Here is a 12,820-nt window from a genome sequence, read left to right as displayed (position 1 = left end):
ACTATTAAACAAGCGATGTGTTCAGACGATGGAAAAAACATTAAATTAAAGCCTCTTCAATACCCACACCACCGTGATGAATATTCTCTACAATCCGTCTACAATGCTCTCTGCACCCTCTCACACATTCGGTGAGCATTATGTTTACTCCTCCATTCTCTTTATTTCACTATGTCCCTTGTAGTCAAGGTTTAAGTCGCAAAGCAGGTACGTAATGTCCCAATTTCCCATCTTGACCCCCGCTCCCCCTTGTTTTTCTCCTGGAAATGTTGCAAAAACTCACCTCAAAGAACTTTTTAAGCATGTCTGCCTGCAGCTTATCAAAGACGAGGAAGTCCTTCTCTTCAACAAGCTTGTCTCTGTAGACGCGGTTCGACTCGTGCATGTAGATTTTCAGCAGGTCCACAGGGGTTTTCAGGCACTCCCATGTACTGAAGAGAATGCCCTGGGCAGGGTGTAGTGAAGGGAGATTGGTGTTCCATTCCACAGGCAGATTTGGCACATTTAAACATGATAGACATGTTTGACGGTAAGGCAAATGGACAAAGGTAAGCTAAATAATGGCACTTAATCATGTTGGCAGGTGTCAATCAATTGCAATTAACACATTTTAAGTCTTGTTTCTAGATTTAGTTTTTTCTTACTTGTAAGTTTTAGTTTTTCTTATCATTTTAATGGCATTTTTTTCTGTCCTGTTTTTTTGCTCCCTTTCAATTAAATGTTGTTTTCCCAGCATTGAGGTGTGGTGTCTGCTGTTTTAGACACCCTGAGTTGTTCATTATTATTACGGTATGTAGTTATTGCAATTTGTTTTCAGCTTTTCTTATTCATATACTGTATTGTTCAAGTAAACTGTGTTGTACAAAATCTGTTGTATCCGTTGGGGTCCACTGCAGAATCTTCATATCTATTATCTTTGTATCTATCTTTATACCACTATCCCTCATGGAAGGCTGGAGGCTATGTCAGCTGACATATAGCAACAGGAAGGGCACACTGGACTGATAACCAGTCAATCAAAATGCACAAGACAGACAATTGTTCATGAAGAAGACCTTCATAACATGATGACTTTCCACAGACCATGCAGTTAAGACTAAACTACAATACAACAACTGTCATTGACCAAACAAAATGTACAAAGAAGAAACAAACCCCTGCATTGTTGAAGCAGAGAAGTAAGCTGACAGGTACAAAATTCTACACTAGGCGTACCTAAACTACAGCCCACGGACCGGATCCAACCCTGCATGTGTGTGTGTGTGTGTATACACATGTATATATACACTACCGTTCAAAAGTTTGGGGTCACCCAAACAATTTTGTGGAATAGCCTTCATTTCTAAGAACAAGAATAGACTGTCGAGTTTCAGATGAAAGTTCTCTTTTTCTGGCCATTTTGAGCGTTTAATTGACCCCACAAATGTGATGTTCCAGAAACTCAATCTGCTCAAAGGAATGTCGGTTTTGTAGCTTCTGTAACGAGCTAAACTGTTTTCAGATGTGTGAACATGATTGCACAAGGGTTTTCTAATCATCAATTAGCCTTCTGAGCCAATGAGCAAACACATTGTACCACTAGAACACTGGAGTGATAGTTGCTGGAAATGGGCCTCTATACACCTATGTAGATATTGCACCAAAAAACAGACATTTGCAGCTAGAATAGTCATTTACCACATTAGCAATGTATAGAGTGTACTTCTTTAAAGTTAAGACTAGTTTAAAGTTATCTTCATTGAAAAGTACAGTGCTTTTCCTTCAAAAATAAGGACATTTCAATGTGACCCCAAACTTTTGAACGGTAGTATATATATATATATATATATAGTCAAGGTTGCTGTGGTTTAACTGTAAAACAGGGGTCAATACCGGAGTAGAGCAGAGAAGGAAATGCGCAATTGCAGCTATTTCGGATACAGCACATCTCAGACGGCAACATAGCAATGTTGAGCGACGGTTTTGAATAAGGCCTGGAAGAACGGCAGCCTGGTGGGATATGTTTGTCAATGAGTGTGTTGTGCCAGAGGAATGGCAAGGGAACTTTCGAATGTCCAGGTCAGCTGTGATTGTCCATTTGTCGTAGGAGAGACAACAAGAATGCGGGCTCCCGTGGATGTGATAAAAAAGGTAGAGTGTGCTTTATATTACCTGGCCGACGAGGGAAAACTACGGAAAACTGCGAATGCCTTTGGAGTGGCAAAGCAGACTGTGTCAGTTATTGTCCGCCATGTATGTCGAGCGATTACGTCTAGGTCCAGAGTATATAAAGTCACCAAAAACGAATGGACAATTATGGTGAAGGCAAAAGAGTGAGGAGTGTTCTGACCAGATATCTAGATCCCTAGATTGATTGTTGTAAAATGTTCTTTATCACAATGTTTACTTTCACATGTTCATTAAAGATTTAATTTATTTATGATGGCTCAGATGTGATTCACTACAATAGGGCCCCACAGCACACAGGATTCCAGTTAATTGAAATACCACAACCCTGGATATTGTTCAGATAAGTTAAATTATCATAAGCATTGCGTGTATGGACAGGGATATTGTTAGGTGGGATATACCCTGTATAACCTTAGCCGGCTTAGTGTAGAAGCAGCCTAAGTTTCAAAGTGTTCCTGTTTAATATCTTATTGAGTACGTGTTTTTGGGGGAAGTGCCTGTCAATGAGTGCAAATAATTTATGTCCAATATTTGTGCTGACATTTTTGCTGAATGGGGGTTTGTACCAAAGTATGTTGTCCCGGTTCCTGGTTTTTCTTCTTTTAGTTGCTGGCTAGTGGTATTGGAGGGTGTATTGGTATCCACTTTCGTTGAGTGCTTTTTGGTATGGAGGTGTTGTTTGGTTGAATGATTCTCTGTCTGAGACAGGGTTGTCAGCCTCTTGTTGATGCCGGCTGGGATGTTCCTGGTTGTGATAGGGCTGTCACAGTGTACATATTGTAATGTGGTGTCGGGTTTTGTGAATGGCCGGCATGTGTTATTGCTCAGGTTGAGTGTTTCATCCAGGAAGTTTACAGTGTGTTTGTTTGCCTCGGTTGTGATCCTTAGTCCGTTATTTTTGAAAATGCGGCATATTTTAAAAAAAAAAGTTTTATATATATATGTTTGTGTGTGTGTGTGTGTGTGTGATGTGTGTGTGTGTGTGTTTGTGTGTGTGTGTACAAATAGATAGCTCGGCCAATTTCTTTTAACCCAATGTGGGCTCCAAGTCAAAAAGTTTGGAGACCTCTAATCTACACAAATGAGCATCTGACAAAGTGCAAGGTTGACATCGTCAAGAAAACACTCAACTTGAAGAAGCAGAGGTCAGTTCAAGGCTCAAAGAAGCAAGGAAGCAGAGGTATTGTAACAATCACATTGCAATGCAAAGGATTGCTGAACAAGAAGATATGGAATTGGAAACTTCACCACACTGACCATAAGTGGTTGAATTTGGAGAAAGACATCAATCTGAATACTAATTTATTTTCCAACGGTAACAACACCTATTTTACCACAACAAATAATACAACAGCAGTTTTTTACTCAAGCGGTTATTTAGTTACCCATTTATCTTGAATCTATATTTATTTAACTAATTTCATTTTCACTTTATTATAAACTTGCATGTTTTTTTTGTTATTGTTTTACTCTTATTAATAACTTATCCATTTTTACTACTTATCTTTAATATATATCTTTAAACGGTTTACTCTTCTTTTAATATTAGCTATACTCTGTCCATCAATGTGCTTATTTTCATTCGGGCCTAAGTATCGATTGTATCGGCAGTGTTTATTATTATTATCATTATTTTTCGCCATTTTATTGGAAAAAAAAAACATTCAACATTATTTCTATTGACTACCTATCGCTCCACATTCTTTATTTTTGTTTGTCTTCCTATTGGAAAACTGTGACATGTAAACACAGGACGTGAACAAACAGTACAATGTGTAAATGTAAACACATCCATTATTTTAAGTGTCACATATTAAACATAAGATGTGAACCAAAATATCAGTAAATGTTGACGTGAAGTAGGGGTAGGACTGAAAAGGCTTGCTTTTTCTTACTCCTTTTCTGACATATTACATTGTATGTGGATAGGATAGGATAACTCTAATCATGTGATTATCCTTAATGTACCGTAACTTTGTCAGGCAGGTTTGAAATAAACTATGACCACGACCATACAGTCGAGCAGGAATCCACACAATTATCATTGCCATTGGAATGAGAGAAGGGCACCCAAGCAGTGTCACCCTGGAGGCTGAAACAGAGGCAAACAGATGTTCCGCGCTCCCAGCCCCAGAACCTTTCCAATCAACAGAATCATCTCAGAGGAAGGCCAAGCCAGTTTAATCGGATCTGCCTTCATATTTGAGCCCACTGGATGTGAGAATTGGCTGCTAAATCCATTGTGTAATGGGCCAGATGGGAGGTGTGTTGTGTGGCGATGAGTGTACTGAACATTCACACTGAGCTGAAATATTGCCACTACCGGAGATGTGAATGTTTTCCTCAAGTACTGTATGTATCACCTCATACATTAACTTTTATTACATCCTTTTTTTCCCCAAATGTTCACTGCTTAATGGTGTGAATAACTAGATTCCACACTTTAAGCGTGACAGAACAACAACAAATCACTTTATGTTGACTCATTGTAGCTGTCACAAAAAAGCCCAACCGAGCTACACAGTCCTTCACAATTGCTCATTTTGATAATGTGCTGTCATTTCTATGCTGTGAGTTGTATAAACCAAAATAACGAATCCATATCATAATGTTTTCTAGCAACCTTTGCCCCTTATGTTTCAAAAGGATGATGCACAAACAAACCACCTAAGCCAGGGGTGTCAAACGTACGGCCCGCGGGCCAGATCAGGCCCATAAACAGGTTTATCCGGCCCGCGTAATGAGTTTGCCAAGTATAAAAATTAGCTGGTTTTTTTTTAACAAAAGAAACTGCTGTTCTAAATGTGTCCACTGGATGTCACAATAGCAATTCTGTTAGGCAAAGAAACCGTTTATACCGGGGCCAAGCAAGATGCACACAGTGAAGGGGGACTGTGGCTCCTCCTCCTCGACCCACATGAAACTTAAAACCTTCCGTTTGATTTCTTCTGCTTCAAACACATCGTCATTTGGCACCCTTACTCCCCCAAAATGTCTCTGTCAAACACGAAAAAAGTGAACTTAACCCTTTTGAATAGTTTTTACCTCCGTTTCTTATGGTTTGTTGAGTTAGCTCTGGATTGATAGGTGGACATGACAAAGAAGGTATTTGATACCTAGAAGAGTTTACATGTTGTGTTTTTGTTCAATCCCAGAAAGACTGTGTGGAGGAGGGCGTGGCCTGCTGGCTTGCAGCGGAACGGGGTGTGCCAGGACCGGCCTCGAAGTCAGCGACAGGTGCGTAGATGGCCCAGGTGGACCTTATTATCTAATCACCTGTCGCTCTGTTTAAGCAGCAGCTGGGAGGAGAGACTTTGTTGGAGCTGGTGTGAGAGCAAGAGTGTGCCTGTCACAGCGAAGAGACAATTGCTGGAAAGCAACCCAGAGACTTGATCAAAAAATAAAACTGTATTGAACCTGAACCGGGCTATCATGTCAGTGCTTGGTGGTCCAAAGAACCCACTGGGGGGCAACCTCCACAGACTGACTTCAGTTTAATCCTGGCTTTGTAGATACACAAGCTCATTGTGTTTTTGAAACTGCACCAATTTCCTCAGAATTTTCAACAAATTTGAAGTGTTTTGTCCAGAGGATTACTTGTGATTTGTACGTTTTCGGAATGCGCTTGTTCTATTTTTAGCCAAAGTAAAACAAAGAAAACAACCTGGAGTTGCCTTTATTCTTAAGTTATAATGATTTTTACCATTACAGCCCACTTGGGAATAGATTTTCCCCCATGCGGCCCCTGAGCTAAAATTACTTTGACACCCCTGACCTAAGCGGTGTTGCCTATTTCCTAAAAAAAAAAAAAAGTCAAACGTTTTGTTGGTGACTGGTGTGCACATTCTCACATCAAGTTGAGTTTTTATAGATCAAAACGTTTTCTGCAGACAATACCGTATGCAAGATTTTGGCTCTGTTTTGTGCGTTCGCAAGTTTTACACATGTGGCAATTGGTGGTAATGATGTGCGTTAAGAAGTAGCATTGCGATGCATACTGCCACTTACTGTACGGAGTTGTAACAACAAGCTACACTTATGACTGTTGAATTATAAGGTAGGGCGAACAGGGAATGCTAAAATTATTTGTGAAGGTCCAAATGTATTTGTGGCGTGTAGCTCTTTATTTTGGCTCACAGCATACTGTAAAAATAAAAAAACACAAAAAAACAGCAAACATTTAAAATAGAAAAAGAAGGCATAATTTAACGACAATAAGCTAAATTATTTATACTTTTTACAGGATGTCTTAGAATGGTCGATCTACTATTCGATTCGGAGGAGTTTGATTTGACTATCAACCTTGCATTGAAATGAATTGTTGGACATCAAACCACATAATGGCAAAACCCAAAAACCATATGCAGGAAACACTTTCATGTCTGATAAAATATCACTTGTCAATCATCTGCGGAACTTTGTCATATAAAGCTTTCCACCACAATCCATTGTGTCACACAGGTTCACACTACTTAGAAAACAAACTTCCATTCTGCTTTGTATTAAAGCCCGTCCTCTAATTGCTGTATCCCCTGGATTTCCGTAATGACACATATAACCGGAAAGCAAAGAACCTCAGGTGATGATTCGATACTTATGCTAGTTTTAAAATGGTACTGCAAAAGGTTTGAATACAATTTTTTGTAAAAGTTGAGTAGGCCGGTGAAAAAAGCCTAACCGGTCAATATGGCCCGCAGGCTGTAGTTTGCCAATGTTTGAGCTAAACGTTAAAAGCCTTGAAATGTGCCTATATGCAGTGCAGTGCAGTACAAACACACCCTAACAGGGAGAACATAACTTCTGGTCTTTTTGGACATATGACATCATCTCCTTCCTTAGATTCTTCAGCGCTGCTTTCAATTCCGACGAGGCATGTCTGTATGTCTGTCTCTGCTGTGAGCACACTTTCCTTGTGGCCTGACAGCTGCTCTGAGCCCCCAAACAATGTTTTCTCCTCACTAACAACCGCACCCAGTTGCCTCGCCACAAATCATCATACATACATCGTGTGCAGTCAGTTTTGTTCGGCTTCAAAGCTTTCTGTTTCCAATTCTGTCCTCCTCGTTCATTCCATCTCTGCCTTCGGCCTCCTGAGCATTGAGCAGCTCATTTAGGCTGATGTGCAGGAGACAAGCCCATGGATATGCCTGATGGTCATGACAGAGCACAAACACCATTCTGACAATGATCCCAGTCGGATTTGCCCTGCCCTATTAGTGGAATTGGACTAGTGTACTTCACTTACGGTACGTCTAATTCAACATCCACAGGGCATAATGTTTCTTATTGTGCTCGGAGAGAGCCAATATGAAAAAAAGAAATGTATTGTAGAAAGCAATGCGAGTGGGTGAGATGCGGATAATCGATGATCAGCAAACACTATCAACAACGTTTCCATAAACACGCCTTTGTGCTCAGTCCTCAAACAAACACAACAAAGTGGAAAAACAACTCACACAATTATTCCAGCCAGGGAAAATATCTGAAATGCCAAACTACAAACTGCGTTTTAAGCATTTCGGGCACACATGAAAAATCTAAAGGAGCTTTTAGAGGTGTCATTTCAGATACTCCCCTACCTAAGGAAGAGCAACACAAATGGCACAGTAGAGTACAGCAAATTGCTCTGAGGTAGAGATGAGAGCTATGAGGCTGCCAACCTCTGCCTAGTTGTCCAGAGGTATTAGAGCCAGAGGCTGAAGAAGTGTGACAGAAGAACTCCAAACAAGCTTTAGTAGTCCCTCACTGCCTTTTCTTTATTTTCTTTAAGAGTGCAGAAAGGTGAAGTGAGAAAAACATTGGTAACTTTTCCTCTGTGGAGTTATTTGGTGTTCAGTTGGACACTACACACCCTAAAGCTTGTGATTTAAGTTTTTGTGAGGTTTTTAAAACTACTGATCTAGAAGTACGAGAGCCGTGCCTCTCAATTGTTTTCTGTCACGCCCGCCTAGTTAAAAGAACATTCCCCTCCTACTCCCCTCCGCAACTATAAATAGTATCATTTGTCTATAAAATTGTCATAAATACACCTCTGCACAACATTGTGTCCTTATAAACATAAAACAACACACCGGTCTTTCCCTGTTTCCCACCATAGTCACAGTAAAGCCAAGGCACTACATACGCTTCGTCATATTCTAATACGGTAAAAAGAACTAAACATGTTCCCTGTGGTCACACGCGCCACACGGTATTGCACGGCACTCCACAAGGGCGGCCGGCCCCACTATTTGAGAAGGACCGTACTCAAGGAAGTATCTATTTCAACTTAAATTAAGTTGAGTTGAACAAATGATTAGAAAAATGCATACATTTATTTTCTGGGTGTATCTAATAAAAATTCCGACGTGGAGGCATGGAGTGCCAGAAACTTTGAAAACGAGGACATTTCTGCATGGCTGCTACAAAAGAGCGCACATGAGAGTAGTGGTATGTGGTATGCTTTAGTGGGTGACATTGTTATCACCAGGAAAGATGAGGTCACCTACCTAGGTTCCATTCTAGAGGCTAACCTTTCCTGTGATAAAATGGCAACCAAGGTAATCAAAAAGGTTAACCAACGAACAAGATTTCTCTACATAATCTCCTCTCTGGTCAACAAAAGCACCTTGAGGATTCTGGCGGGAACTCTCGTTCAACCCTTTTTCGATTACGCATGCACCTCCTGGTACCCTAGCACCTCCAAAACCCTCAAATCTAAACTCCAAACATCTCAGAACAAGCTAGTCAGGTTACTGCTAGACCTCCACCCCAGATCCCACCTCACTCCTACCCAGTGGGCTGGCTCAAGGTGGAGGACAGAGTTAAACAACTTGCACTGAGCCTAGTCTATAAAATCCGCTACACCTCCCTGATACCGAAGTACATGTCAAACTACTTCCTTAACGTAAATGACCGCCATAACCACAACACCAGGGGGAGCTCCACTAACCACGTTAAACCCAGATTCCGAACTAACAAAGGTCTTAACTCATTCTCTTTCTATGCCACATCAATGTGGAATGCGCTCCCAACAGGTATAAAAGAAAGGGCATCTCTATCCTCCTTCAAAACCGCAATAAAAGTTCACCTCCAGGCAGCTACAACCCTAAACTAACACCCTCCCCGGATTGCTAATAATCAAATGTAAACAATCAAATGCAGATACTTTTTCTTATGCCTTCTGATCTCTCTTACTCTCTCTCTCTCTTACTCTCTCTCTCTTACTCTCTCTCTCTCTCTCTCTCTCTCTCTCTCTCTCTCTCTCTCTCTCTCTCTCTCTCTCTCTCTCTCTCTCTCTCTCTCTCTCTCTCTCTCTCTCTCTCTCTCTCTGTCCACTACTTGATGTCTATATCCAACACATGACCAACACTTTTACGACCAACCGGAAACATAGCAACCAGGCTAGCAACGCACCTCCTTTACGGCAGCTGTCGCAACGTTTTTAAAGCAACCGCAGCACATACATATATATATACACAACATATATGACATGATATCCCTTTTTTAACTTTTGTTTTTCTTTCCTTGTAAACAAAACAACATCACACTGTATATGTGTTATCTGTCTAATTATAAATAATGCAGACGAGGCGTGTTGGCTGAGTTCTTGACGTTTACTTTCACGGGTGACGACATGCAACAACACTTTTCGGGGCTACCGCGCATGCTCGTCACTCCCGTTGCATGATGGGTAGTGTAGATGTTGTATTCCCTAGCTCATAACATCTTTCCTCCTATAAAGAAATAATGTTTGTGTATTATAGTGTATTTCTTTTTTTAGCTTTAACTTTTCATTTTTTAGCATTGTAACCACATTTGCAAACAACTTTTCTGTTCATAGAATTTTCTTTCAATAAAGAAATAAAGTGCAAAAATGTCAAAGCATCATAACAAACAGTTATGTCAAATAGCAGCAGAATTGCACTTTTTGGAGAGCTGTATTATTTCCAGTTTTGTGCCCAAGGGACTGATTTTATTTAACACTATATTATTATTTATACACCTATAGTGATCACAGAGACAGGTTGTTTTTGTGTTACTGTATATATTTGTTTTTCTGAAAAATCCCACTTAATATACTTTTGGTAACAACAGTCAATATTTATTTGTTATTTTATTTTGTTAGGGGGGTAACAGTCAATATTTATTTATTTATTAGATTAAATTGTTTTCTTATATAATAAAAGTGAGTTTTTGTTAAACCAAATATTGTGTGTTTTTTTCCATATACAACAACCTATCTGGACTCGATAAGAGAATCGATAAGGAATCGGTTCGATAAGAGGATTCGATAATAGGCTCGAACTCGATAATTTCTTATCAAACATCATCCCTAGGTATGTGCATTTATTAGAAAAATGAACAAAGGTTGGGGCTAGCAAAAAAGGATTGTTTATTTCTACTATTTTCCTTAATATATGTATTGAGTCTTTAAAGTGTGCTTTGGCCGATTAATCAGGAAAACCAATCAATAGATTACTCCATTACTAAAATAATTGATAGCTGCAGCCCTAGTTTTAAGACTACACTATTAACCAGCATTTCTTGGACTTACTTAGTTTGAGCTGTTAAATCACCAAATTGGTTCATTGGAGGGAACATAAATGAATGCAAAGCAGGCTAATGCACCTATATATTCTTTAAAAAGACATCAGCGCTATCTTGGTAAATTCCCAGGTGGATTTATGATAATTAAAGTTCCTATTGCCAACTAGCTTAAGGCATTAATTATACATTGAGGTGTGTTAAATCAGGGAGCCTGACCTCTATGAAAGCGTGGAATATTTTGACTTAAATATTGCCCTAAAAGCATCTCCCTTGTTCAACTCTCATGCCCTGATATTATATTCTTTAAATATATTTAATAATCACTACCCGGTAATACCCTAGGGAGCGCAAAGCCTTTCTATATTTCAGACTTATTCCTGGCTTTCAGACCAAGCTATTAAATCAATATTAATTTAAATGAGAAATTAGTGAATGAAGCTTGGCTCTTTTCCCGTAGGAAGCAGCGCCATCATAACAGAGAGCAAAATAACTTTACCGTGGACAAGTGAGGTCGGACATTGCACAGTGAATAGATGAACCTGAGGCTGCTCTTCTAAAGCAACTCTCAAGTGGGTAATTCTGTGTTTTCTATCTATGTGTCACCTGGAAGATGTTGGAAAGGTCTCGCAGGTTGAAGACGTAGTGGAATTTGACTGCAGTGGGGAGGAAGGTTGAGGCCACACACGAATGCAGAGCCAGGGCTAACTGGACCACGGCTGAGCTATTCTTCCGTACAGCGGAGGAAAACCCATCCTTTTGCAGGTGTTGCCACAGGATTGAAGTGTAGATTGTGGTAAGGGCTTCAGCTCCAGGGAAAGAAAGGGCAATGACCGAGAAGTGGCGCTGCAGGTAGAGACACAATATAGAAAAGGTAACAGTTAACGAGGGTTGTCCCAATATTTTAGCACCGGAACCAAAATGTATTTCGATACTTTTTGAAATAAAGGTGACCACAATAAATTGTCATTATTGGCTTTATTTTAACAATAAATCTTATGATACATTGAAAATATGTTTCTTATTGCAATAAAACACTTTTGGCATTAAAAAAGATAGTAAACATAATAGATAACTTGTCTTTTAGTAGTACTGTAAGTAAGCAAATAAAACACTCCTAATTGGCTGCTGACATGTGCAGTAACATTCTGTCATTTACCATTCTATTATTTTGTCAAAATTATGAGGCACAAGCGGTAGAAAATGGATTATTAATCAACTCGTTCATTTACAGTTAATATCTGTTTACTTTCTCTTTTAATAAGTTCTATCTACACTTCTACTCAAATGTAATAATCACTTATTCTTGTGTTGTTTGATACTGTACGTATGTTTTCGGTGATAGGACAAATTTGGGTATTAATCCAATACCAAGTAATTACAGGGTCATACATTGGACATACTTAAAGTTCTCCTGTGTCCAGGGACGTATTTTATGGGTTAATAAACAATAAAAAAGACAAATGATTTTGTGATGATAAAAAATATTGATATAATCATTGTAATATCGACTATGTACGGCTCTTGTATCGTTACAGTTGATGTCTGTGTATGTAAATCCACCCATCGCATTTGTTAACATTCAGAAGCGCTAGCTTGCTGTAAGCAGTTAGCTATTGTGAAGCATGTTTAGCTATTCCTCGTCCTGAAGGGATGATATTTATAAAATAAACATTGCTTATTTTTCACCATGGAGGCAAGGATTAGTGATTTAGAAGTAGCTAAAACACTGTGAATGGACGTTAGCCGCTAGCGAGCTAAGATTATCGGTATTTTACAGAAGCAGTATAGTACCGTTTTTTAATTCATTAATACTGCAGTACTTTATTAGTACCGATATACCTATTGTAGAAGTCTGCCTTGCAGGTTGTTGACTAGATGTGATGGGCCATCTTTAAAAGGTCCCAATCCTGCTCCTATTTAAAAAGTAGATTGGATCGTAGCGGAGCACGATAGTCCTAAATTTACTTTAGTAGAATACTTCATAAATCTCATGGTTGTGCAAATCTGCATTCTTCTCCTCATTCCATTTCTGCTTCCTTAGGAAGCCTAAGAAAAGATAAACAAATCCTACACCAGAAATAAAAACGTTTTGGCTGCCACTCAGAAATACATAACAATCTGT

General features: G+C 39.4%; 1 protein-coding gene across 5 annotated transcripts in view; it reads right to left on the bottom strand.

Moving 5' to 3' along the window:
- The window catches only part of dnah9 (dynein, axonemal, heavy chain 9), a 426,092-nt gene that overhangs the window by 241,097 nt on the left and 172,175 nt on the right, over window positions 1-12,820 (bottom strand). For all 5 annotated transcript variants that reach the window (XM_062056457.1, XM_062056459.1, XM_062056458.1 and 2 more), the window contains 2 exons: window positions 11,302-11,547; window positions 284-445 (listed from right to left, as the gene is read on the bottom strand). In XM_062056457.1, the coding sequence (XP_061912441.1) occupies window positions 284-445; window positions 11,302-11,547 (408 nt within the window). The remainder of the gene's footprint in view (window positions 1-283; window positions 446-11,301; window positions 11,548-12,820) is intronic.

This window comes from Entelurus aequoreus, linkage group LG08 (genome assembly GCF_033978785.1).
Source record: "Entelurus aequoreus isolate RoL-2023_Sb linkage group LG08, RoL_Eaeq_v1.1, whole genome shotgun sequence".
Lineage (NCBI taxonomy): Eukaryota > Metazoa > Chordata > Actinopteri > Syngnathiformes > Syngnathidae > Entelurus > Entelurus aequoreus.
The sequence above is the reverse complement of the archived record's forward strand: the minus strand, read 5'-3'. Positions and strand labels throughout refer to the sequence as shown.